The sequence below is a fragment of the Synchiropus splendidus genome, chromosome 17 (genome assembly GCF_027744825.2).
Source record: "Synchiropus splendidus isolate RoL2022-P1 chromosome 17, RoL_Sspl_1.0, whole genome shotgun sequence".
In the NCBI taxonomy this organism is placed as follows: domain Eukaryota; kingdom Metazoa; phylum Chordata; class Actinopteri; order Syngnathiformes; family Callionymidae; genus Synchiropus; species Synchiropus splendidus.
In genome coordinates, this window is record NC_071350.1 from 20,316,857 (window position 1) to 20,344,196 (window position 27,340).

General features: G+C 55.9%; 1 protein-coding gene across 2 annotated transcripts; it reads right to left on the reverse strand.

The window, feature by feature from the left end:
* Positions 1–319: 319 nt before the first annotated feature.
* On the reverse strand, positions 320–26,576 carry mtnr1bb (melatonin receptor 1Bb). 2 transcript variants are annotated; one of them, XM_053847233.1, is made up of 4 exons: positions 25,936–26,576; positions 8,078–8,196; positions 5,487–5,831; positions 320–4,863 (listed from the first exon to the last, which is right to left on the reverse strand). In XM_053847233.1, the coding sequence occupies exons 1-4, from the start codon at positions 26,123–26,125 to the stop codon at positions 4,441–4,443; spliced, it is 1,077 nt and encodes a 358-aa protein (XP_053703208.1). In that variant the 5' UTR covers positions 26,126–26,576; the 3' UTR covers positions 320–4,440. The 2 variants fall into 2 exon arrangements, with proteins under 2 accessions (XP_053703208.1, XP_053703207.1); XM_053847232.1 differs by lacking the exon at positions 25,936–26,576 and having other exon boundaries at positions 8,078–20,585.
* Between the last annotated feature and the right edge of the window lie 764 nt (positions 26,577–27,340).

Consider the following 27,340-nt stretch of genomic DNA (forward strand, 5'->3'; position numbering starts at 1 on the left):
GGAGCAGCAGTGAGCGCTTCATCTGACTGCTCTGATGTCACCAGGCTTCATGTCTGGACGGCCAGAAGCTCCAGAGTCTGGGAGCTGTGGCCATTCAGATTCACTTCAGGATGGACTTGTGTTTGGTTGCAGCACTGTGGAATCAGGCTCAGATAAAAATGCTGATTCAGCTACTGTTTATCTGCTTTAGCTCCGCCGCCCTCACGCTACCAGACCAGCAGATGTGTGAGAGCGTTCCACTCGTCTTCTGGCCGTGACAGCAGTGTTCATCCAGCGCTGGCTCGAAGGTCAGTGGAGGATTCAACAGGAGGCAACAAGAGTGAGCTCATCTTGCGTTTATTTTGAAGGCAGTTCAATATTTACACCAGCAATATGCACTTGCTGCAACAGACACTGGAGCATGGTGGGGTGATGCTGCTGGCGCCGGCCCGGGCTCCGGGGAGGAGCGGGACGTTAGGTAAGGGCGCCGCAGGGGATGGAGGAAGGAAAACACCAAGGAGAAAAGGACAATATTTGGCTTCGCTCCTCTTCTCTTTAGACGTCTGCTCTCCACACATGCAGCTCAGCAGCCGGGTTTGCAGAGCGATTTAGGAAAGTCGCCCGTGTCTGTGTGGACGCCATGGTGGCAGCGTGAGGCGGAGTGAGACCAAGAGTCCGGCGCCAGGGTTGTGATGAGCGTGAGCAGCACCTCCACCCACATCCCAGCACCTCTTTGGTTTAGAACGGACCTGGGCAAAGTGCGGCCCAGGGGCCATATGAGGCCCGATGCCTGGATTTTCGTGGCCTTTTTGATGCCAGACTAAAACTATAACTAATATGTCCTTATTTTTCTGCCTTTTCTGTTCTTCCTCTTTTAGTCACCACCGCCACTTCAGCAGTAAATACAGCATGTTCCTGTTTGAAGACTAAGATTTTCTTCTTTTCTTTGGCCATTTTTCTGTTTTTCTTGTTCCTCAAAATACTTTGAAGGAGTACTGAAAATACCTTCTGAAATAAATTGCCTTGATATCTTGAAGGTCTCGTCCATAGTTGACGTAGGTTCAAATGAAAATATGAAATATTTCAATAGGGTTCATGGTGTATCCACACTTCTTCATATCCTGAGTGACATTCCATCTTGCCAGGTTCATTAGTGTATATGTGGGGTATTTTTCCGTCATGTTTGGTCCTCATGGCTGTCTCTCTGTAGCTGAGGGCCCCTCACAGCCCTAACAAATTGAATTGCCCACCTCTGCTTGAGAATGAAGTTGGTTTCTGCGCCTGCAGCAGCTGACACTCGCCCTGCCTCCTGTCTTCAGTCGGGTTCCCAGGTGCAGCAGCCCAAGGTCTGAGACAGAACTGGGACTCCAGAGTCCAGCCTTTACTCATCTGCCTTCTCCAGTCATCCAAGCTGTGGAGCTGAAGGACAGTTCACATGCGACGACTTTCGTTCCTTCAGCCTGGCCCACACACAGCATTCCTCTCCAGTCTCTGAACCCAGCAGCCACTGTGAAGCTCCCTCCACTATGAAGCTCCCTCCACTGTGAAGCTCCCTCCACTATGAAGCTCTCTCCACTGTGAAGCTCCCTCCACTATGAAGCTCCCTCCACTGTGAAGCTCCCTCCACTGTGAAGCTCCCTCCACTATGAAGCTCCACTGTGAAGCTCCCTCCACTGTGAAGTTCCCTCCACTATGAAGCTCCACTGTGAAGCTCCCTCCACTATGAAGTTCCCTCCACTATGAAGCTCCCTCCACTGTGAAGCTCCCTCCACTATGAAGCTCCACTGTGAAGCTCCCTCCACTGTGAAGTTCCCTCCACTATGAAGCTCCACTGTGAAGCTCCCTCCACTGTGAAGCTCCCTCCACTATGAAGCTCCATCCACTGTGAAGCTCCCTCCACTATGAAGTTCCCTCCACTATGAAGCTCCCTCCACTGTGAAGCTCCCTCCACTATGAAGCTCCACTGTGAAGCTCCCTCCACTGTGAAGCTCCCTCCACTATGAAGTTCCCTCCACTATGAAGCTCCCTCCACTGTGAAGCTCCCTCCACTATGAAGCTCCACTGTGAAGCTCCCTCCACTGTGAAGCTCCACTGTGAAGCTCCCTCCACTGTGAAGTTCCCTCCACTATGAAGCTCCACTGTGAAGCTCCCTCCACTGTGAAGCTCCCTCCACTATGAAGCTCCATCCACTGTGAAGCTCCCTCCACTATGAAGTTCCCTCCACTATGAAGCTCCCTCCACTGTGAAGCTCCCTCCACTATGAAGCTCCACTGTGAAGCTCCCTCCACTGTGAAGCTCCCTCCACTATGAAGCTCCACTGTGAAGCTCCCTCCACTGTGAAGCTCCCTCCACTGTGAAGCTCCCTCCACTATGAAGCTCCACTGTGAAGCTCCCTCCACTATGAAGCTCCCTCCACTGTGAAGCTCCCTCCACTATGAAGCTCCACTGTGAAGCTCCCTCCACTATGAAGCTCCACTGTGAAGCTCCCTCCACTGTGATGCTCCCTCCACTATGAAGCTCCCTCCACTGTGAAGCTCCCTCCACTATGAAGCTCCACTATGAAGCTCCCTCCACTATGAAGCTCCCTCCACTGTGAAGCTCCACTGTGAAGCTCCCTCCGACGACCAAGTGAAGTGACTGACGTCCCTCAGAATTTGGAGACACTTGATGACGTCATGCGTAAAGACGGCGTGTCATTGGCTGCTGTGCTGTGTGTTGTTTCCTGCATATGGGCGGAGCCTATGTTGTGGTGATAGATCAGTGTCAGAGGTGTGAGGATGCTAACGTTAGCCTGGATGCTAGCCCACTGTTGTGTGTTCAGAAGAAATCAGAACATGGTTTTGTTGGCCTCAGAATCAAGGTGTTGGACTCACATGTGCCGCAACATTGCTCTCATGCTGCCACACTGGAGGGACGTCAGCGTTGAGAGCAGCTCCTGCAGCCATCGTGGGAGGAGCTACCACCTGCGCTCACCTCCATCCCAGACCACGCCCCTGCAGACCAGCTCACGTTTTAAAGCGCTGAACCTCACGAAGCACAGAAGCCGGTGATGAGGTTGGAAGCCGTGTCTGAGGCAATGTACACGCCGATGCAACAGGTGGAGCGAGAGAGACACTGCTCGAATGAGCCGATGGTTTGGCTTGTTCAGAAAAAACACGGCAACACGACAACAAGGAATCACACTTAGAAACCACCATCTACCAAAGGTCCCTGCCTCCACAGTGTCTTCAGGCTCCCGGACATGGCACGGTAGGAACGGAGAAGATCGCACACAAACACATTAGAAAAGCACACAGTTCTGTAGGCACCCTGAGATGACAACGATGAAGACACCACATTTCTCACAACACAGCAGGCCAGGAAGGTGCTCCAGCGATTCACAGCAAGCGGCGCTCCTCCCACAGTCAGATCATGTTTTGTCTTCTCCTTTACCTCAGAAAATCAATGAGCTACAGCAGACCAAATAAATGACCGAGAACACAAAGTGATCAAGTCTTGCATAAGTACTGGCGAACGAAGCCACGGCGCCGTGGCGGCTGTGGGAGGCTGCCGCCGCCGCGCCGCCGCCGCACGGTTCTGTGGAACCTTCCTGCCGCTGCGCTGAGGACGGGACATGTGTTTGCATGTATCAAGATGCCTTTGAAGTGGGCCCCCCACACTTCCCAGCCAGTCCAGAGTGGGAGCAGCTGCATCTGGTTTGGACTTGGGACTTTGGTCTCAACAAAGGAACGAGCTCCCACATTCCAGGAAGGAGCTGCTCAGGCAGTTAACATCTGATTCCCACTCAGTCCTGCTCATGGAAATCTTTATCTCAGTAATGGTCAGACGGGGTCTGGGGTTTGGCTTTCAAGTGAGGGGAGAATGGGCTCCTGAAGCCTGTCAGGCTGAAGACATCTGGACTCACCAGTGGCTTCTGACTCGATCTGCAGCTCCTCCCATCCGGAGGACTGAGGCATCTCCAGCCTCCTGTGACTGGGGGAGGCCCTGGGACCAATCCGTCCATCCAGCCTGACTCTGGCGAGTCTTCCGGGGTGCAGGAGGCTGAAGCTCACGGCCCTGGAAGGAAGGAGGGGCCTGCCCACTCACACCTTTACACATGCAAACACCTGAGGTGGCTCCGCTCCTCAGCCTCCCACGCCACATGCGCCGTTACATTTGAGGCAAAAAGCAGCTGCTGCTGTCGTCGTGGTTTGGTTTGCTCTGAGCCGATGCACTTCCTGAATTGGTGTTCATTACTAAGATTTTCCTCTCGCCGAGTTGAGGCTTGTTGTGCGTTTGGCCAGCGCCGAACAGGTGACGGACGTCTCTTTGAGGCATGAGAAGTTACTAAAGATGTGGGACCTGTTATCTCGGTTCCTCTGGGTGTAAACATGGCTCGGCCCGCATGCCTGTCTGCACCAGGACCGCCTGGCTGCACCAGGACCGCCTGGCTGCATCAGGACCGCCTGGCTGCACCCTCCCTCAGTCCTTGTTGGCCCGCTCTCGCAGCGAATCGTTGTTGTTGAGCGGAAGCTGCGGCGACTGTTTGCTCCGCAGGCTGCGGCCGTCCGTGGCGGCGCGCGACGTCTCCGTCACAAAGAGCCGCGTCACCCACACCGAGGTGACGATGCGCTTGTACTCGTTGCGGAAGTTCCTGTTGAGCAAGCCGTAGATGATGGCGTTCAGACAGCTGTTGAAGTAGGCCATGAAGTAGCTGACCACAAAGAGCCACTCCGGGATGCGAGGCACCACCCGGGCCGGGTCGATGGCCACCGCCAGGCCGATCAGGTTCAGAGGAGCCCAGCAGATGGCGAAGAGCACGAAGACCACAAACATGGTGATGAAGTTGCGCAAGTCACTGGGGCGGAGGCGAGGACTCTCCTCCGTCTTGACTTTGCGTCTCACCTGGACACAGTGACAGGCAGCGGCCGTTACTCTGGGACTGGCTCAGCACCGTCACCCTGGAGCCCATCTGCAAAAGTTCGGTTCAGAAACGTTGCTTTGTGGACTCTTGAACAGTCAAGCGTGAAGAACGTGTCGACACGTTCACATTCCATGTTTCAGCTCACATGAAACATGGAAAGTGACCTTAGAAGCGTGTCGGCCCACAGCCGCCCTGCGGCCCCTGCGGCCCCGACGGGACCACTGAGCTGGCGGAGGGAACAAACCAGGAGAAATCATCGCACATCTATGGCTTTTCTTTGAATTTCCATCCATGCTCCGCATTTGTTTCCACTATTTCTTTGTTTCCGCTGCTGCCTCAGTAGCATCTGTCTGGATTCCCAGCTCAGTAAATATGTGACGTGATGTGTTTTGTCCCAGCACATCTGGCATTTGGCCTTCCCCTTCAGCGAAGAGTGAACGCTTCCAAATGCTAAAGGTCACCCTTTCTGCACGCTGACTTCTCTGACATTCGCCTGTGACGCTGTTTACTCCCTCCCTGCGTCGGGTCCACAAACCAAGCCTCTGAATGAACCACCTCTCCAGGGTCTGACCCGCTTCCTGCGTGCTGAGGGAAGGTGCCTCACCTGAATCACCAGTATCCAGATCCGCAGGTAGCAGAAGGTCACCACGCCGATGGGCACCAGGAAGTGAACCACCACCACGGCCACGGTGTAGGAGCTGCTGACATTCTGGGCGAAGGTACAGGAGTAGACCCGCGGGTCGTAGCGCAGCGAGCCCACAAAGAAATTGGGAACGATGGCCACGAGGGTGAGCAGCCAGATTAAGGCCACAAACAGCAGCGTGTTGCGGTAGCTGTAGAGCCGGCTGTAGGAGAAGGAGTGGCAGATGTAGCAGTATCTGTTGACGGCGATCCCGGTGATGTTGAAGATGGAGCCGATGACGCTCAGGCCCATCAGGAAGCCGCTGACCTGAGGACGACAGGAGCCCCATCAGACTCAGCGCAGGGATGGAAGAGGAGCGTCTGCCGTCTCTGTGAGCCCAGAACAACTAGACGATGGCCGACAGCGACAGGGTGGTCAGTCACCACTTGGATCACCTCTCTAACGTGGTTTAAGCCAGTCCTCCCCAGAGAGCCTGCAGAGACTGTTGGCTCACTCTCATCCCTTCATTGGACCGTCTGCCTGACTGACGTCTGCACCTTCAAATCTGATGCACTCGGACTCTGTCTGTTGCAGGCCTGGCCAACCCGCCGCTCCCCAGCCACGTGCGCCTCTGTCCCCAGTCTCATGCGGCTCTTCACCAAATGAGCCGCCAGACTGGCTGCTGTTTTGGTCAAGTTGCTGCTGAGATGATGCTTTATACAGGAAATGAGAGTCAGAGCTGTTCCAGCGAGATGTCACAGTACTGTTCAAAGACTCCTGTTTAACTCTGGAACATAGACAATAAACCTGGCCGCACGTGCTCTAAGAAGGAGGGGGCGGGGCTTGGAGCAGGTCCCCACATAGAGGAGTCAAGTCACCACATCTACGCCGCTTGATATTTGCAGGAGGATCAGGGTCAAATGGAGGAGTTTGAAACGTGAGCCAGCAAGCTGGTGACACACAGGGATGAGCTTGAACCACTCTCCGCTGGTCAGGTGAGCAGCTGCTCAGGTGAAGCCTCACAGCCCGACGTGTTTGTGGCTCTGCTCAGCAGACCAGCGACGGCTGGGCCTCTGTGCTGTGTGTCTTCTCTCATCCCCTCCGTCACCAAGACATAAACATTGCTCAGACAGTCAAATGTATCGTTCAGAGCATTAAAATGCCTCGTGTTAAAATCTGCAAGAATTCTCCCAAACTTCAGGAGGAAAAGTGTTGACTGCCGCGAGAGTAAAATAAATGGCCGACTCACTCCTCAGATGAGAGTTTGGCGTGTTACAACAGTTGACAGCAGTAACCTGCAGCACCAGTGTGACTATGGCAGACAGCGGTTCTAGACGTGCGCCGGCTCTGGTGTCTGACTGTTGAGGGCTGGTGGGCCTCCTGGAGCTCTTCAGCTGCTCAGCTGGCCTTCTGGATGCTGTGATGGCTCTCCTCTCTCTCTCCTCCTCTCCTCTCCTCCTCCTCTCCTCCTTCTCTCCTCTCCTCCTCTCCTCTCCTCTCTCTCTCCTCCTCTCCTCTCCTCCTTCTCTCCTCTCCTCCTCCTCTCCTCCTCTCCTCCTTCTCTCCTCTCCTCCTCCTCTCCTCTCCTCTCCTCTCCTCCTCCTCTCCTCTCTCTCCTCTCCTCTCCTCCTCTCCTCCCTCTCCTCTCCTCTCCTCCTCCTCTCCTCTCTCTCCTCTCCTCTCCTCTCCTCTCTCTCTCCTCCTCTCCTCTCCTCCTCCTCTACTCTCCTCCTCCTCTCCTCTCTCTCTCCTCCTCTCCTCTCTCTCCTCTCCTCTCTCCTCCTCCTCCTCTCCTCCCTCTCCTCTCCTCCTCTCCTCTCTCTCCTCTTCTCCTCCTCTCCTCTCCTCTCCTCTCCTCTCCTCTCCTCTCCTCCTTCTCTCCTCTCCTCTCTTCCTCTCCTCTCCTCTCCTCTCCTCTCCTCACTCTCTCCTCCTCTCCTCTCCTCCTTCTCTCCTCTCCTCTCTTCCTCCTCTCCTCTCCTCCTCTCCTCCTCTCCTCTCCTCCTTCTCTCCTCTCCTCCTCTCCTCTCCTCCTCCTCTCCTCTCTCCTCCTCTCCTCTCCTCTCCTCTCCTCCTTCTCTCCTCTCCTCTCCTCTCCTCTCCTCTCCTCTCCTCCTCTCCTCTCCTCTCCTCTCCTCCTTCTCTCCTCTCCTCTCCTCCTCCTCTCCTCCTCTCCTCTCCTCTCCTCTCCTCCTCTCCTCCTCTCCTCTCCTCCTTCTCTCCTCTCCTCCTCTCCTCTCCTCCTCCTCTCCTCTCTCCTCCTCTCCTCTCCTCTCCTCTCCTCCTTCTCTCCTCTCCTCTCCTCTCCTCTCCTCTCCTCTCCTCCTCTCCTCTCCTCCTCTCCTCTCCTCTCCTCTCCTCCTTCTCTCCTCTCCTCTCCTCCTCCTCTCCTCTCTCCTCCTCTCCTCTCCTCTCCTCCTCCTCTCCTCTCCTCCCCTCCTCCTCTCCACTCCTCTCCTCTCTTCCTCTCCTCCTCTCCTCTCCTCTCCTCTCCTCTCTCTCTCCTCCTCCCCTCTCCCCCTGTGTGATGCCTTCACCAAATCACCGGCAGAGTGAAGAGGAGCCCTCCTTACCATGCACTGCGTGTCTCCCAGAGCCCATCCGTCGTGGAAGAGCGCATACAGAACCAGGGGGTACGGGTAGAAGGCCACCACGAGGTCGGCAAAGGCCAAGCTCACCACGAACACGTTACCTGCACACACACACACGCACACAGACAGAACAGGATAGTCATGACAAGCAGAGGTGCAGAGAGAGGTGCAGGTGCGGCGGCGGCGGCGGCGGGAAGCTTCATCGTGTCTCAGTCTGGGCGCCACGTCGGAGGTACGCGTGGCCCGGGCGGGTGACTTCTCGGCGGTGTGTCCTCTCACCTGAGGCACGCGCCGCCACTTGCAGAGGAGAGGTTTTTGTGCGTTTTTAACACGCACCATCTGAACTGCGGGAACAGGATCCAGGCGTCCATGATCATTCTGTGGCAGCAAACTGGTTTGGGCCTGACCTTCCTGCCCTGGTGCTTCAGCAGCCAATGGGGATCAGACTCCTCAGTCTCCCACCCAGTTCAGCAGCAACACAGCAGCATGATGATGGCAGCGTGCTGAAGCTCATGAGCCAGATCAACTGAAGCTGTGGGTCAGACCTGAGCAGCTCCCACACACTGCCGTTTCAAAGATGCATGGAAAATATGAGGACGACACCCGGCCTCCTTGCTTCTCGGGCCGCGCGAGTCACATGGTCGGCATGGGACCAGATGTTCTGTTGGACTACAGTGCACCTCCATGGTCCCAACAAAGAACCGTCGCCAGTCCACAAGCACCGCGCCCACGCTCTTAGCAGACATGCTCAGTGTCCCATCTAGCCAGGGTCAGGACGTCTCTTCAGTCCAGAGAATGCAGCTCCACCATCCCTGCAGATCACTCCCACAGCGGCACCATGCAGCCGTGCCAGATTGAATGCTGCCGTCACACTCGGGGCCAGCGCCCCCCTCTGTCGTGTCAGAGCCATGAGAAAATCACCTGCTTCCAGTCGTCCATCACGGACCGTCAGGAGGGATGGGTGGAGACTGCATCTGACTGAAAGCTCATGTGAGTCCAGTGAGGAGAGGAGCCACAGAGGTCTGCACGGCACCGTCACTCCCATCCAGGTCAGGCCTGCTCGCAGGCGCACCTTATCATCACCTCCTCATCAAAAACTTCTCTCCCTCCACAGACCATGAGCCACCTCACTCGCTCCCAGGTGGATCCCTCGGCGCCACGTGAACCCTCCTCCCTGGCCACACACTCAGCAGCACGTGTGTGCATCTTCATCGTCGGCTCAGCAGACCCGTCTCACCCCCGGTCTCACACTGCCAGTCCCATCATGCACTGCAACAGCTGACCATTCAAAAGTGTACGTGAGACTTATCCAGCTGATGGTCACACGCGCTCCTCAGTCTCCGGATAAAAGGGCTGAGTCGGCTCGATCCACCAGGAGCACCCACAGTCCTGCAGCCCCTCCACAGCTCTGAATCCTTTACCGCCATCTTCTTTTCCAGTTCATCCAAGGCTCCACCAACCAGCGCACCAGTCCAGCCCAAGAGACCAGTGGCAGAGAAAGAGGAAGGAAGGAGAGGGTCGTCTGCCACGTGATCCCACTGGTGAGGACCTGCTCATGTGCTGACTTGAGCCGAGCTGGGACGCCGAGGCTGAGCCCATTCGGTTCTGGGAGGGTTGTCCCTGTTGGCCAGAGGACACAGAGGTCTCTTTGACCGCTCGGACGTCACATGACCTGCCTGTCGGAGGCTTCGACTGCCTCAGCGTTTGGACGGCTCTTCAGCGACTCTTGGAGTTTGCTGGTTGGTTGCTGGTGAGGCTGGCAGGTTCTTGTCCATGGTCTTGAACGGAGCCCTCAGAAGGCTCCTCTGGTCGTGACGGTTGGGTTTGAAGTTTCTCCGAGGACCTCCCACTGTTGAAGGACGTTTTTGGGGGGAAAGAATCATCCAAAGCGGAGAACGCTGTGTGTTTATTGGCAGCCGTGTCTTCAGGGAGAAGCTTTGCAGCCACTCCACGCGTGGGAGGACGCGCCTGGCAGATTTCTCTGGTTTTCACTCATTTATTTTCTCATTGTCTTTTTCTCTACATGGAGGGGAGGGGTAACGAGGCGGGGGGTGGATCCAAAAGGAAGTGACGCGGAGCCAAAGTGGCCGGGGAAGATGAGCCGCAGCCACGTGGAAACACGGGCGGGAAATGAGACGCTGTCATTTGTGTTGCATAAGCACACAGCCACTCCTCACGAGACTGAGGAATCAGAACGGTCAGGCGAAGACCTGTCACCTGGAGAGGTTCTCACAAGACTCTGATGAGAGCTGTGGACCATGTTGTCACACGGTGTGAACGGAATCATCTGCAGCTGAACGTGACAGAGCCCAAAGAACTGGTGGTGGACATGAGGAAGACCACGGTGCCACGTCGCTGAGGAGGGCGACCAATATCTGACCCTAGATCACAAACTCAACGGGAAGGAGACGCCCCCTACAGGAAGATGCTGAGAATGCCTCCTCTCTCTCTTTCTTCATCTTCCTCTTTTACTTTGAGCAGGAGTTGGGCTCGTGACCAAAAGCCATTTCCCTACGGATAAAGGAAGAGGTTCGGCTTCAGAGAGAGGGGCTTGCTGCAGGCAGAAGCTCTCGGACGTGCTGGTCCCGACCCTCACCTCCCACGTCCCTGTTTTCTCAGAGCCACAGTGAGGCCAGCCTGGCATCAAGCTCAGAGCAGCCGAGCGGCAGAACACCGTCCGTAATACCTGCTGAGTGAGGAAAGTGAGTCAGCTCAGTCGAGAAGAAACGGCTCCTGAAGTACAATGACACTCACTCAATGACGCTCTCCCTCCACTGAGGACTCCTTCCAGCTGAGTCACCACACGGCTCTGATCCGAGTCTCACACTGGTCACCGGGCTACGCCTCCAAACAGTCCTCATATGCTCTCAAACAAGTCCGACACAAGTCACAGCGACTCGACTGGACCCGGCATTTAAGACCTCGGAGAAGATTCGGGTTCTTCTCTGACCTCCTCTACACTGTGACTGCTGCAGAGCATTATGGGGGCAGGACACGGCGCAGTCAAACTCATTCCCTCCACCACGACAGAGTCCGACGCTTGCGTTCCTCTGGTTCACCTCTCCAGCTCTGAAGCGCTGCCTTTCACGCTCCACTGTTTCCAGCCAGAATCGGCATGCAGCCAGAGTGGCCAGTCGACAGCCCAGGCACCTGAGAAGCAGCAGCCAGAGCGTGACGCCGTCTGTGGTAGTTTTAGAAAAGGTGATGAAATCAGTGAGTTCATATCCACACACTGGCAATTTCCCTGCCGTGAAACTTCCGCCTGGAGCACGGCAGCTTCTTTCACCGGGTGTTAACCTTCACTCGCCTCCAGGTGCTTGAGGAGAAGCTCTCCTGTCTGCGCTTCGTGTTTTCCCAGGAGGAAGAGGTCTGCTGCTTCTGTCGGGATCACGTTGGCCTCCTGTGCTGAATGCTAGCAGCAGCGAGCGGCTGGAATGTGGAATCACAGCAGGGCATGTTCCCTGAGGGGCGGAGGGAGGAAGCGCGCCTCAGAATTCTTAATCCTCCTCCTCCTCCTCTGTTGTCTTGGCAATTGTCTGATGGAAGTCAAGCCGTCTCCCTGTCACAGCGCCGCGTCCTGCCCACCTCCTTCCTGCAGGCAGACTTGACAATCCATTCTCTCAGAGGTTTCCCCGTCTTTCATCCGTTCCCCTCCTAAAATGCTCCCTCCCTGACGGCTTGCTAACTGTTAGAAGAGACCTGGGAAAGATGTGTCCGTACCAGCCTCTTTCTGCTGCAGCGGCGACATGGCGGAGGATCGGCGCTACAGCAGAGAACAGGAGCCAGGAGTGGGGCGGACCACGAACAGTGCCACAAAGTCTCAGGGAACCGTCAGTCGGGAGCAGCTCCTCTGTGCCCGGACCACCAGAGGCTTCTGAAGCAGAGGGAGCCGTGGGCGGACTCAGACGAAGATCCATCAGGCAGATGAGACGGACCGAGGTTGACAGGTCCCCAGGTTGGATCGGCACGCTGCCTGGACAGGCCCTGTGGACACGTCCACGGTGGGGAGGGTTTTTGGTCCCAGATTCTCCAGAGGAGGCTTCTGAAGAGGGGAGGAGTTTGAGACTTTGCTCTGTGGGAGCAGGACTTGAGTGAGCAGTCCAACTGGCGTCTACACGGCCCACTCGGTTCCTCTGTGGGAGGAAACCAGAGCTCATCCACACAGGCGCCAGGAGAGCTGCACCTGAGTCTGTATCAAAGAAACCTTGGCTGCTCTCTGATCCCACGTCGCGGTGGACATCTCACCCAGCGCCCCTCACAGCGGCCTTCCTGGCCTGCGTGAGCCGGATCCCAGCCGACTGACGGCCGCCAGCGTTGGTTTCCTGATAAAGACACCTTGAACCTTCAGCCTAGACAGGTCCGCCAGGCTTCCTGGCTGATACAAGTGGACCCTCTCCCCGGCACTTCCACTCCTCTGGAGCGGTGGCAGCAAAGGACCTCCGCCCGCAGCGGCTCCTCGTGCAGGACGGCACCTCCTTCATCCAGCTTCAGAAGACGCTTTTGACTTTGCACATTGGGAACAAAGAGAATTCTAATCGCATCTCGGCTGAACGGACAAGTGTGCGGAGGAGGGCTGGAGGCTCAGGTCAGAGAGAGTGAGAGAGTCCGGCGTGTAAACACCGAGCGCTGGATCTTTCCGAGTAAGGAACCTGCTGCTGACCTCTGAGTTGAGGACGCGCACAGCAGCGAATCACACTCCTGGCTCAACGTGCGTCTGGTCCGGCGATAGCAGGTGCCGCAGCACGGATTTGGACGAGCACGACAGAGTCACTTCGCCCCGACGCGCTGGTCGATCCAGGCTCACGTTGATCGCTCTGAGGTGTCGGGAGGGAAGGCGGCCGGCCGAACTTCATCCACACACCCCGTCCTCCTGCCTCTCACTTGCAAACACCCTTCACAAACACACCTGGACTCAAGCATTCAGAGGCCAGCCTGGTGCTGCCACATCAGCTCTCTGCCCGTCTGGCGAGCCAGACCCAGAGCAGGTCCCTTCGCCGATGGCCCCTTCCAAAGACTGGAGCCTGCCAGTCATCATGTCCACACATGGGTCGTGCAGCAGCCACGGCATGTGGCCGGTCGTCCAAGGTAGAAACAGATACAAAACCTTACTTTCTTACTGTCAAAAACAAAGAACTCAAACTGAGACCAAGCTTTTTTTTTTCCAAAACTGAAACATATTCCACACCAAACAAGGCAACCCACTCCAAAAGCTAAATCAAAGTAACTGAAAGACAAACATTCAAAACCAAATAGGAACAGGAACAGAACCCGACGCGCTTGTGTTCACGTCTCAGACTTTGGAGCCCAACGCACTTGGTCTGGAGACAGAGTCTCCCATCTTTGCTGCACATTAAAGCCCTCAAAATGCGCTGTTTTCAGCCACGTGCCCAAAGTCCCGACACCACTGCCGGTCTCAGCGGCTGCTTCTGGGTTCCAGAGCTCCAGGAGATCCACTCTGTGGACGGAGCTGTGGACACGCGGGCGGAAACGTCGCCTTTTGAGGGCTTTGAGGGTCAATAAGAAGCCTCTGATTTCATCCGATTTCAGCCAGTAGAACTCCATATATTAGCCACATTGTTGCATAAGCTGCAGGGCTCAGACAAAAGGTAGCGACTTATAGTCTGGAAGTTAACACTATTTTATCTGTGTTTCTGCAGGCAGATTTGCTCATCAACACTGTGGCTCCGGGAGCCGTGATCAGGACGCTTCACCTCGCGCTCACTCCACTGCACCAGCTACCTGCTCCAGAAAGACTCTGCCTGCCACACGAAGCTGAGCAGATACAGGCGGAAGCTGTAGCATAAAATCCTCCAGGAGACCTGCCCGTGCTGCCTGGCTTCAGAACAGGTCAGAGAGATACAGTCGACATGTGTCCCTCCTTCCATCCTGGACGTGTTTCCCCCGTCGGCTGTTGGACTCAACCTTGCCCAGCAGCAGGCTGCTCCCGTGACCTCTGCTCCTCAGGGCTGAGCCACTTTCAACAGGCTCTGACTGGACCCAAGCCCATTTTCAGTTGGTCCTCAGGATCCCAGAGATGGGAAGGTGTTTAACACAGCAGTCAGGTGAACACTGGGTTCAGGTGGGGCTCATTTGTCACTGATGCACAACATTTAAAGTGAGATGAGGAATCTTGACCATGTGAGAAGCTTCACCCAGAGACGTGAAGGTTCTCCACCAGGCAAAGCCCTTTGGTTTGTGGTGGCTCCAGACCAGCGTGGCTCAGGAACCCAGTGGAGCAGACCATCTTGGGTGCGGGAACATTGACTGTTTAGGTTTGACACTCGACAGGTTTGGTGGCTGCAGATGATTGTTGTTACCATGCAGAGGCTCCACCTCCGCTCCCTGGTGTCTTTGCTGAGGAACCATGAGCATGTGAGGGAGGTCTGTCGGCAGGAGACTGGATTCATTCGCTGAATGTCCACACAGGTGACGGCGCCGTGGAGCAACAAGGAGGACCTGCAGATGCTGCTCATTGGAGACGCGTTGGATGCAGAGGGTGAGGAGCAGCTCCACTTCATGATGGAGAAATGAAGTCCCTGGTGAACAGAGATGGGGGAGACTTCTGACAAGGCCATGCCATGAGTCAGCAGATTTTTGACTCCACGTCAACACCACAGATAAGCTTGAGCTTTTCTTTCATCCGTCCCTGTCCTCTGCCGGTCTGAGCTCACACAGCGCCTCCTGCAGGTCAGGTGGGCTGTGAGAGGACATGACCGAGCCGCCGCCCCAGGACTCGCCTTGTGGCTGTTGCTTGGGCAGGAAAGTCGACGGACCAGCCTTCTGGCTCAGCTCTTTCTCCACTGGGTCGACACCTGAGAGTGTGAAGCCTCATGGGGACGCGGAAGAGGACGCCACCGCCGCCAATATCCAAGTGTTGTCACCTTGGCAGCGGGAGAGCTGCATGTGTTGATGTGAACCAAGGCAGAGGAGCGCCTCAGAGAACCTGTGAGGACCACTCCATCTCATCAAAGAAACAGGGATCCAGAGAGTCAGAGTCCACCAGTGTCATGATCAAAGGTTCAAACTACCATGGTGAAGCAAAGTCCACCACACTCTCCACAACTGTCACACGCCGCGGAGCTGGAGAGCGCGGCGCCGTCACCCTCTCCTCATATTTACGTGTGCAGCCAGTGAGCCGCGGGTTTATCCTGAGAGGCAGAAGTGTCACGGTGGAGACTGTGATCTCGCCCATCTCTGGTTCCAAGCCTCCTGTTGTTGCACGTGTCAGCACTTTCCTCTTTGTGCTGGAGTCAGCAACACAGTCCAATGCAGAAGAAGAAGCCATGGCGAAAGTCAGCCGCCCAGTCGCTGGTGCCAGTGGAGAGGTGAACGCTGCCAGTCAGCTGAGCCGCTGGCTTCCCAGCAGCCCACTCCTCATCAGCCAAATTCCCCCTTCCTCTGCTGCTCCCCGTGGGACCTGGCTGGCTGTGGTGATGGAGATGGAAAGTGATTGTGTGGATGATAGACTGAAGCACCTTCAGATGGCAGCGCTGCAGGAGCGGCCCATAAAGCCAGCAACTGTTCTGCACGCATCAAATACATTTCATTCCACTCAAGCGCTATCAGCTCTCAGTTGCGTTTGGCAGGTGGGTGAGGATGGTGTTGACAAAGGCTTCCTGCTGCAGACAGCTCCAGCAGTTCTGTCGCTGCCACAGAGACCGCAGGTCTCTGCTTTCACAACCACCTCACATGTCCGTCGCTTGTGTCATCAGTCATTCAATTGTTCATCCAAACTTAGCGCCAACGTTGATCTGTCTCTCTCAATGGACTCAGAACCCAGAGCCGTGGCTCTTCACCTCAGGGCCGCCAGCGCCTCCTAGAGGGCCACGAGAAGTGTCCTGTTCCAGCCCTGTGGGCCGTGAGAGGCTGAGTCTGAACCCATGAGCCACGTATGGTGGCAGCAGTGAGTCAGTGAAGTGACTTGACAGCTGCACATCTGTGATAGTCACCAACTATGGAGAAGTTCTTGGAAAGAAACAATGATGAAGACAGTGGTGGCGCCCCCTACAGTACACACTGTTCACCTGTTGGAGCAGGTTTGAAAATGGATGACATTTTATGGCAATACGTTCATTCATGCTTCACTTATATCATCTTTAGAGTTTATTTATGACAAAGAAAATATGTTTATAAGGATTTATTGTATTTCTTTTATTGAGAATCTAATTCATGATGTACAGTTTTTCCAATTTTCGCTCTCACCTCACTCTGTTGTGGGTGACTGTCTCTCTGGAAGTCCCTCTTCAGGTGGGTCTCGGGTGTGAGAGCAGATGGTGTGCTCCAAAACCTGAAGCCCAACTGTGGGCAGCTCTCGCGTGCCTCTTCTTGGAATGAAACTAGGACCTTTGGACTTTTTCTTCAGCATATTTCCTGCATCCTGCGAGCCGACTGCCGACTGGTTTGCCGATCTCATTTCCCTGTTAGTTATTGGTCAGGTTCTGCGAGGCTCCCGTGCCACATGGAGGCTTGAAGGCCAACGACAGACGGGTGTGGAGCGTGGGGCGATCCTCTCAGTGCCCAGGTCAGGACCGCTCCAGTTCAGCACGCACGTTGCCGCGGGCGATCCCCATCCACCGCACATTTAGAATGGGCTCAGTGCTCGGAGCCTGCTCCCGTCTTCAGCTGCCGTCTGCCTCTCACAGAGCTCCACATCTGGTTGGGCACTCGTCATGAGAGTGAAACTATTGCAGCGTTTCATCTGTGCAGGACATGATGAACCTGCTCAGACATGAGGAGAACACAGCAGGGCTGTTGTATTCTGCTGAGCCTTCTGTCTCATTCCTCTCTAACATCCACTTTCTGTTTGTTTTCCTATCACGCCCTCCGTTCCTCCGCCTCTCCTGTCTTCATTTTGTTTGGATTTATCATGAATGAATGGTCAAATCTACTCTCACTTGCCGTGTTCCCTCTAATGTGTCTGAGCAGACACAGCAGCTCTCTGAGCCTCACCACTGTGGTGACACCTGGACTGGCTTACAACCGCGTTAAATATATCAAATATATTTTAAAATATTACAATTTGCACACATTGAGGAACGGAACGTGTGTGAGGTGTAAACATACAGATCTAGAAAAATGGTCTTTGAACTGGACTCTTTGTGTTGGACAGAATCCTCAAGTCAGATAGAGATCCAGAATCTTCCAGCACAACAAGTCGACTGACTCGAGTCACTGAAGTCACATGACACCACTGAGAACTTGGAGCAACTTAGACAAACATGGCTCCTGTCTCACACGGATGGATGAGGCTCCTGAACCCGTCTGTGGTGAGAGTGACTTTTGTCTTCTGTGAGCGAGCGCTCCTCATGGAACAGTGAGCTCCAGTGGAGAAGGAACAGGTTTCTTCTCCACTGACTCCACACTTCATCTCCTCAGCTGACTAGCGTCTCCTCTCTGTGTCCTCTCTCCTCTGCGTGACTCCGCCCCCCCACATCTGAAGAGAAAGCAGCTCCTCAACATCAGCCAGCTCCAATAGTTCCCTTCAGATGGCAGCTCTTCTAGTTGCTCTTCCTTCCACGCTGTGGATGTAGCGCCGTCACTGGGCGCACGCTGCAGCGGAGGACAGGGAGGAAACAGGCGGTGGAGCAGCAGTGAGCGCTTCATCTGACTGCTCTGATGTCACCAGGCTTCATGTCTGGACGGCCAGAAGCTCCAGAGTCTGGGAGCTGTGGCCATTCAGATTCACTTCAGGGTGGACTTGTGTTGCGCAGCGTTGATGTTTCTGTGCTGAGAGCGTATCAGCTGCGCGCAGCTCAGGGGAAGGTTGCTCACTTGTCTGCATCTCTGGCCACTACATGCATTTAGGTCCCTTCAGCTCAGGGTTCTGTAACCAACAAACACTCAGTGAGTGCAGCCCTCCGCCAAGTTGCTCTGCATCAGCTGCACTGTGTAAATCTGACCTGATGTGCTGCACCAGAGTGAGTGTGACTCCTCACAGACCATCTGCTGAGCACAGCCTGCTACTCAGCTGCAGACAGTTCCACTTTAAAAAGCTTTCTAAATGCCAGCGCTCCTGATCAAACAGGAGGCCAGGGGAAGCAGACGCCCCCCCCAAAGCAGCAGTTTGTCAACTGGAAATAACGCGGCCGATCAGTGGGTCGAGAGAAAAGCAGAATATTTGGGAGAGTGTTCTGGCTGTTCCAGTGATCTTCCCAGGCAGCTTTCTGACTCGGTCATGTGCTTTGCTTCACAGTTCACTTTGCAATTCAAAGGTCAATCCGCACACGAACCAGCCTGCACGTCTGAGCCGCATCAGCACGGCGCTGCAGAGCAGGAGGGACCTCCGACTGCAGGAACCAGGCCCAGCACAGAGGCTCACGGTCTCTTTCACATGGAGCCTGGAGACTGTGACGGCAGCAGGTATGGCTCCGGTGCCAGCACAATCACCAGGAACAGTGAGTGCAGAGCGCCCAACACTGGTGTCATAAAGCCTTTCAACTCAATGACACACTGTGTTGACACTGAACACTGACACCTGCTGGATATTAAAAATCCCTGCAGGCAACTGACTTCACAGACTGAGCCGACACTGACTCGTGACCCAGGTGAGAGCGTGTCAGGTGTGGCGCGGGAAAATGATCCAGCGTCACCTCATGTGTCCGGAGACAGAGGCGGCGATATGACGCCATGAAATCATGACAGTGAGAAGGTGTGGAGGAGCCACCAAGGTGAGGAGATGATCCCATGGACTGGCTGCCATTCTTTCTCTCCACTCTACTGTAGAGTGTGTTGATGCTGATGCTGATCCCTCCCTCAGTCAAAGCAGCGCTGCTGTGGTGCGCCGCGCTCCTCTGCCCACACACTCACAGCCAAGAAGCCGCTCACATGCTTCAACAACTTCCAGCTGTTTCTAAAGCTGATGCGCCTCTAACTGGACCACACACCTTCACCACAGAACCATGGAGGGAGGGAGCCGCCACCAGGCCAAAGACTGTCTGCAGCGCAGAGCTAACAGAGCTAACGGCTAACCTGACCTGTCTGACTTCCACTCAACTGTATTGATGCTCATGGACTGTCAACGTCTGCTCTGGGCTTTAAAAGGTGGCTCTGAACAACTAAACGCACCACCAAATACATGTGAAGAGAGGAAGAATCATTGTTGTTATGAAGCAAGTTCAGGCAGAGAAGCCAAGGATTTGTCTGGAAACTACAGTCACATCATCAAAAGAGAAGTGATCCCATCCAAACAGTGATTTCAAGTCAGTCCACACATCAATGAACCATGATCTATTTAGCCGTATTGCCGCCTCTTTCTGGACACACGGGAAACAAAGACAGGAGCTGCAGTGTTTCACCAGTGAAGAGGGAGTTTCTACAGGACTTGAAGTGGCCCAGGTTCCTGTGGTGGTGTGAACCACGGCTGCCGTGGCCAGAAAACACTGACGTAGAGTGTACAATAATATGAAGTCTTTGCATTTATACTGTATTATTCCATGTCTGTCAATCATGTCAACACGCATGATAACGTGAAGACCATGTGAGTGAGGATGCTTGCGGAGTTTGTGTTGAACGAAATGTTCTACATGAAGTCTGCTGCATTTCTTGCAAGAAATAAAGTGACTAGTGACCTGAAATGAATAGGAACGGAACAAGACGAGTCCAAAATCGGAGACAAACGGGGTAAAGCCAGGGGATTGAAATAAAGACATTATTCTCCGACGGCAGATGCTAATGGTCCCAGACAACTCGTGTTTCCCCGGGAGCTGCTCCGCAGTGACGTCGGTCATCAAGACATTGACAAGGAGCCGTGAGCGGATGGTTGCAGCAGCTGCTTCCTGTCGACAGACTTAAACTGCCAACACAACTCACAAACGGTGCTTCCTCGGTCACGTGACAGCGGTACGCGCCCCGACGCGGGGGCTGCTCGCCGCGTGCTGCGGAACCCCTCACCACCCAACACCAGCTTGAGGGGCTTCGAGTCGCTCCTCCACTTGAGTCCTTCTGCAAACAAACGCTGGTGAGTCAGATTCCACTGCGCAGCTCTGCCAGTGCTCCTCCAAAGTTGTGACTTCGTCTGAGGCTGACAGAGATGCGGGGCGAGAGGAAGCCCCCCGATCACGTCAGCCCGCCTCACTCCCCCTTCCCTCTGACTTGAGTCCTCCACAGTGTTTTGGATCTGCTCCCCCTCCTCCCACCTCCTCCAGCCTGGAGGGGCTGGAGCGCGTTACATAAGGCACTGGCAGTGATTCAGCCCTTGCTACGACAGACACCGGCGGATAACCGACACACGACGGGCCGCGTAGACGCAGCGGCGCCTGGCCTGCATGCTTGTTGACATGCCGGCTGCGTGCGTGTGTGCGTGCGTGCGTGCATGCGCGCGCCACATGTGTGGAAACTGACTCGCCCCCCTCCTCTTAGCGCTGACTCTGATGACACATGACAGAGCTTCTAACAGGGTCTGCGCCGTGCGCCTGGCTGCACCGTCACTGCTCGCCTCCCAACTCTTGAGCCGCCTTCATATTTTATAGCCTGCGTCCTTGTCGTTCCTCGGCCGTTCCTTCGCTCCCGCCCCCCCTCCCCCACAGCAGCCATGTCCAGCCCAAACACTCGCTCAGTGAGACCAAAGAGAACGTGATGAAAGAACTGTCTGGCATATTCAGATCTGCTCCTCCATGCATTATGGATGGGCGGCACCAGGGCTCCCCCCGTGGGTCCTGGGTGTAACTGCAGCCCAGGACTGATGGAGGAGGCTCCTCAACGGGAGCTGAGAGGAGCATGATTCTGCCGGCGGAGAGTGTGGCCCCAGCAGGCCCGCGTCTGGCTTCAGGTGGCCCTTGTCAGGTGAAGATCCAGCAGCTTTCTCCCCCATCATTGCTCTTGTCATGAGCCGGGACCAACCACATTTCCTCCTCCCTTCAGTGGTTTCGAGACACCCAACACATTTTTCTATTTCTTTTTCGCTGCACTCTTCCAGACGAAAGGCAGCACCGATCTCAAGCAAGTTTGTTTTGAAAGGTTTGGACCGAACCGTTTTCAGCGGTGGACCTGAGGACCTGCGCTGACACAGTTGCATCCATGGGTCTCTCCGTGACCCAGCGTCCCGCTTGACCTTTGCATCCAAACACACCTGCTTGTGAGGACATTTGTCTCAGTGTAGGACCGTGTGGCTGGTCCTGACAAGTCCAAGCCTCAACTTGCAGGATGAAGACGTCCAAATAACCGGGTCCCAGTCTGGTCCAGAGTCCTGGTTCAGGTCAGGCAGGTGTTTTGGCGGGTGAGGTTCAGGGGGGGAGGCTGGGGACGACTGCTTCCCTCTCTCCCTGCTGGGCTGCTGCAGCCTGCAGGGGAGAAGCTGGTTTGAAGTTTGCATCAGAGGGCTGAGCCAAGTCCCTGGGATCAGCTCCGGCTCAGATTCTAATGAATGACTCATTGAAAACAACTCAGGACCATAAATCAGAGAGGAAGCCGTCCGGCGCAAGCACAGAACTCTGTGTGGCGGCGCTCTGAAGCAGGGTCACAGCACTGGCTTCCCAGCGGTGGGAGCAGGCGGTGGGGCGCCAGTCCATCAGCAGCGTCAGAGGGACGGAGCATGCCACGCCGCGCCCTCCTGATCGCAGTCTTTCTCCCGGTTCACTGACGCCTCTTGTTGGACTTTTTTCCCTGTTTCCTGTGAAGCTTCCATGAAGGCAGCTGGGCGCCGCTCCGCGTCTCCAACACCACCCAGACGCTTCACCTTACAGAGTGAATTTGCTCCCTCCACTTTGGTTTTCTTGAGCGAAGCAAGCAGGCGGAGGGTGAAGCCGAGCCAGAAGATTCATCATAACTAATAAGATGTGGAAGCTAATAAAGAGCGTCTGATCTACGACCCGTACTGGACCCGGTTCAGGAATGACTCCGTGGAGGAGTGTGGAGTGACTTGACTCGCGGTAAGAGCCAGTGGAGAGCAGCAGCAGCAGGTGCTCAGGTCTCGTCCCAGGAAGGTGCAGGCGAGGACCATCTGGTGTGAAGGGTCCAGTGCCGCGGGACCAGCCGCTCTCCCCGCCCTCCACTCTCTCGGGGTCACACTGAGGGGAGCGGTAATTTAGGCGAGCGAGCGAGTGGGAAAACCCCCTCACTGCATGAAGCAAGGGGAGACTCCACTTCCCAAAATGGAAGCTTCTTTTTGGGGCTAAACAAGAAGACAAGCTGACTTCCCGCCGGAGACGCCCTCAGCTCTGGAGTTGTGTGGGTTTCCTCCTCCCACTGTGCTGAAGCTGACTCCTGCTTGTTGTGTAACACGTCAGCCATCACACGCCCTCCTTCCCATGGAGTCGCTCGTGGAGCAGGAGGACGCAGGAGGCTCACTCCGCGGTCACACGCGCCCAACTCAGGCCTCCAGCCTTGGCCAGCTGGGACGTGTCGGTTGAGCAGCTCGCCGCTTTCAAACCTGGAGCTGTCTTCTCTTTAGGAAGTGCCGTCACCCGGAGCGGATGAGAAATCACCGGCTGGGCTACGGAGCGCTGACCCTCCACCCCGATGGACGGGCTGGGCCGCTGCAAGCTCCTCCTCCCAGCTGCACACTCCTCAGCCTCAATATTTGAAAACCCTTGTCATGTTTAATCAACGTGTGGCGAATAAAACAAACAGGTTCAGCACCACGGAGAGAGTCTGATGAATGGAGGCGGCGAGTGAGCCTCACTCTGAACTCAGCAATATTTCAAGCATTATTTTGGTAGGAACAGAGAGATTTACAGAGCTGCAGGGAGTGGGGGGTAAATAAAGTCTCTTTGAAGAGGGTGCAATGTGTGATCCTGTCTAACTCTCTTTGAAGGTTTGCAACACCGAGGCTCCTTCAAAGACGACTCTCTGGGGACCAAAAACTCTGTGGACGGCACGCTTCACACGCCGCAGCTTCGTGTCGCTGGCTTCATCCGCTTCTTGTTCAGGCTGTGTGCACAGGCCAGTCTCACGTTCACAATACAACATGGCTGCCTGACAGCTACGTTGGGCGTCGAGAGCCGTCTGGCTCCCGTGATCCACGCCGGCGCTGATCAAAGCAGGAAGTGAAGCATGTTCCCTCCCAGCCCACGTTCCTCCTCAGCAAGAATGACGGCGTCCATTCACCAAACCATGGAGGAGCCAGGCCCTGAGCGTTGCCGCGCTCCACTCTCTCTCGCTCCTGGATCAGTCGGCGTTACCTCCCACGACCGTCAAACTCAGAGTGGTGAGAAGAGTGGCAACGGCAGGGCTGCTGTTTCTGAATGACTCGCAGTAACACATCCCTGCTGCGGGGGCAGCATTACTCACCACTTGCCAGTCAAGCACCTGGCATCACGCTGGCTCTGACTCTGTTGTCAGCAGTGGGCAGCTCTGGGGTCAGATGTGCTCCTTAATCCAGAGGCGCGGCACGTGGGCAGCTGCTTCACAAACAGGAAGTGCGTCCTGGGATCAGGAGCAGCTCGGAGCACAGCCACGTCGCTACACACCTGCTGCTCCAGCGAGTGGCCGCCTTGGCTCCACGGGGATGGAGACGCCGTCAGTTACCATGACCACTCACAAGAGCCAGGGGTCAGGCCTGCGCCATCTCGTGGTGGAACATGAGCCTCTGCTGGAGAAGACTAAAGAACTTTTTTTTCTTTTCTCCTTGGTCTCCTGAAGACCTGAGCACATGTGCTGTCCCTCTGATCCTCTCATCATCCTGCTCTCACTCCCAGACAGAAGCTCAGCATCTTCATCTCTGCTCCCTCCAGCTCTGCCTCCTGTCTTCTCCTCAGTGCCACTGTTTCCAAACTATCCAAGGTGGCTGGCCTCACCAGCCTTCTGGACCCTTTCCCTCTCATCCTTTTGGCCCACATCACACCTGAGACTTTTCTCCAGTGATTCCATCCTGCCTGCAGCCGCTTCTTCACCTCTTCCTCACACTCTCCATGGCACCCTCCACCTTCTTTATCTCTGCGTCCTGTAGCTTCACCTGTCCACGTGGCTCCCTCTCATTCACACTCATGGATTCCGTCTTACTGCGGCTGACCTTCACTCCTCTCCTTTCTGAGGCAGAGCTCCACCTCTCCAGCTGATCTTCCACTGGCTCCCTGCTCTCACCACAGATCACAGTGTCAACAAGAGAAAACACGTCGGCAGCAGGCGAGAGAAGAAGGATCTCTGGAGCAGCCGGAGAGCAGGAGGCATGTGAATGTGAAGTGCTGACGTGCATGTTGTGTCCCAGTCAGGTGCAAGCCACAGGTGGCAGACAGATGCCTGGACACTGGCTCAGGCTGGTGAGGTCCAGGACTTGCTTCCACCCCCTCTCCCTGACAGACATGTCGAGCATGTCCCTCAAAAGAGAGCCAACAATGCTGAGAGTCACAAGTGTGAATGAGTGTAACCTTTATTTCCCCATGAAAAAGCTGCAGCCATGTGTGTCCAGGACGTCTCCTCAGTCTCTGGGCCGCATCATGTGACCATGGAAAACTTTCCTGCCAGATACGTGACTCTGAGAGGAGTGAAGGAGGAGGTAGGTGTGAATGTGAAGGATGGATCCAGGAGTGTAGGCTGAAGGTCACGGGTTCGCTGTGAACACAAGCTGAACCAAACAGCAGCCGCACGGCCATGGGAGCAGGACGGTGTTGAGGCTCACTGCACCAGCTTCTGACACCGTGGTGAGCGCGAGCATCACAGGAGCTTGGGAAGGAAGATGGCCGCAGGTGTGGAGGTCACTCTTACATCCATCAGCCAGGGGGAGCCGCTTGAAGGCTGAGGGCCAGTGTGGCCCCACGCTGAGGGCCAGTCAATCATGTGCTCCGTCTGCGCTGGTCCACTCGCCACGCCCCCGTCACACGGAGCAGTGAGCGGCGAGGACAGAGGGGAACTACTGTGGCACTGACTTGGCAGCAGCAGACGGAGAAAGAAAGAGGCTGGACCCCAGGCAAGACGGCGCGTCCCAACAGGCCAACACCTGCACCGGCTGGCTCCCATCTCACCAGCACAGAACCTGGCAGCCCTGGACAAGACTTCCATGCCAGCAGCAGTAACTCAGAGTGGAGCTGAGCAACTCAATACAGAGCTTCATCATCATGGCCGTCACGCCATTACAGTCAGCATTTCAAGGGCAGGTCTTGAAGGTTCACTGAATGGAAGGAGGATCGTCACATCAATCCTGCTCCTAACGGCGGCTCCGGGCCGGAGCTCCAGGCTGGTGCCCTTCAGGAGGACGTGACACGCCGCGGGCCACATGGCCAGCCTCCTCACAGTCTCCCTCACGTTCCATTCATCTGTTTCAGCTGTCGCTTCCCAAAGGGCCTGGAGGGACGAACGAAGGCGGGAGATGGGAGACGGACAGGACGTCCAAGCGCCGGCTCACGTGCTGCTTCTCTCCAGCTTCAACGGTTGAAAGCAGAGCCAAAGATGCTGACGGCTGAAATGTGGTTCACAGTCTTGCCGCCACACAGGCTCCATCTGTGGCTTTCAGAATGACAGACTCGGCTGCCATTCAGTGGCTTGTTCTTTCTGAGGGTGAATCCATGAATGGACGGTCAGGTGAGCTGGAGAAGTCCACTCCACCACCGTCGCCAGCCTAAAGTCCGCGGTGCGTCCTCAGAACCAATATGAGCTTTGAGAAGCAGAACTGCTGGACTGCGCCCTGAAGCTCCAGCCAGTCAGTCTGGGCCGGGACCCACTGGCAGGACAGTCCGACGCGGCCACGTGACGGGCGGAGGAGGACTCCAGCTGAACCACTTCACACGGCACTTCGACAACACGAGCCAGCTGCTCAGCAACACACACCTCAGAAAGGAGCGCAGCGCACACACGCACTACACCCGCCGCACGAGAGCGGGTCGCGCAATCTTCAGGCGAGTAACCCAAAGTTTCACTTGGCCAGGTCAGAAGCAACCGCGTCACGTGGTAAGAAGCGAGCGGGGTCTCACCAGAGTTCCTCAGCTTGCGGTTCCGGAAGACCGAGACGATGACCAGCAGGTTGCCCAGCACGTCCACCACCGTGGTGAAGATCAGCACGCTGGCCAGGAGGGCGATGACCCAGGCGGGGCGCGCGCTGCCCTCCAGCTGGCCCAGCCGAACCTCCGTCCGGTTCTTCAGCAGCGGGAAGGCGTCCGGCATCACTGGCCGCGCTTCAGGTCCCGCGGGCGCCGCAGCATGGATGCCGAGTGACCGCGGCCAAGACGCCGAGCCTCGCGTCTCAGTGGCTCAGGAACGGAAGCTCCGAGTCAGGAGGCGCCGTCCGTCCGTCCGCCCGCCCGCGCCCACGGTGGAGACGCGCAGCCATCACCTGAGCGGAGCCGCTCTCTCTGGGCTCTGACGGCGAGGCAGAGCAGGCTGCGGGTGTGGAGGGGGAGGGAGGGAGGGAGGGAGCCGCTCTTCCCTCACCCGCCTGGCTTTATGTAACACTCTCCCTCTCTCTCTGTCCCTCCCTCTCTCCTTCTCCCCATCGCTTTCTCTCTCTCTCTTTCTCGGTGTTTTCAAAACTGTACTGCGCACTTCACGAGGACTGGTCTTCACTGAACCAACACCTCAATGATGCGTTTGAAAGACCCAGAAATCTCTCTCTCCATTTGAATCCCAGCTCTCTCTCTCTCACTCATCCCCCCCCCTCTCCTCTCTCTTGCACTCTCACCATCTCACTCACTCTTTGTCTCTGCACTGCTCCTCTCTCTCTTCCTCTCGCACTCCTCTCTCTTTCACCCTGTCTCACCGTCTCTCTCTCCTCCCCCTCCCTCACTCCTCCCTCTCTTCTCTCTCACCCTCCCTCACTCCTCTCCTCCTCTCCTCTCCTCACCTCTCTCTCTCTCCCTCCTTCTCTTCCCTCTCCTCACCTCTCCTCCCTCTCTCTCTCTCAGCCTCCCTCACTCCTCCCTCTCCTCTCTCTCTCCCTCTCTCTCCCTCCTTCTCTTCCCTCTCCTCCCCTCTCTCTCTCTCTCACCCTCCCTCTCCTCTCTCTCTCTCTCTCCCTCCCCTCTCTCTCTCTCTCACCCTCCCTCCCCTCTCTCTCTCTCTCACCCTCCCTCTCCTCTCTCTCTCCCTCACTCCTCTCCTCTCCTCTCCTCTCCTCTCCTCTCCTCTCCTCTCCTCTCTCTCTCCCTCCCTCTCTTCCCTCTCCTCACCTCTCCTCCCTCTCTCTCTCAGCCTCCCTCACTCCTCCCTCTCCTCTCTCTCTCTCACCCTCCCTCTCTTCCCTCTCCTCCCCTCTCTCTCTCTCTCCCTCACTCCTCTCTCTCTCTCCCTCCCTCTCTTCCCTCTCCTCCCTCTCTCTCTCACCCTCCCTCTCTTCCCTCTCCTCTCTCTCTCTCACCCTCCCTCTCCTCTCTCTCTCTCTCT

Excerpts from the sequence above, each read along its gene's own strand:
- mtnr1bb (XM_053847232.1), bottom strand. The coding sequence starts at position 8,434 with ATGGTGCGTGTTAAAAACGCACAAAAACCTCTCCTCTGCAAGTGGCGG. Across the intron at positions 5,832-8,077 it reads TGGGAGACACGCAGTGCATG|GTCAGCGGCTTCCTGATGGG; the intron begins GTAAGGAGGGCT and ends TGTCGTCCTCAG. Across the intron at positions 4,864-5,486 it reads TCTGGATACTGGTGATTCAG|GTGAGACGCAAAGTCAAGAC; the intron begins GTGAGGCACCTT and ends CACTGTGTCCAG.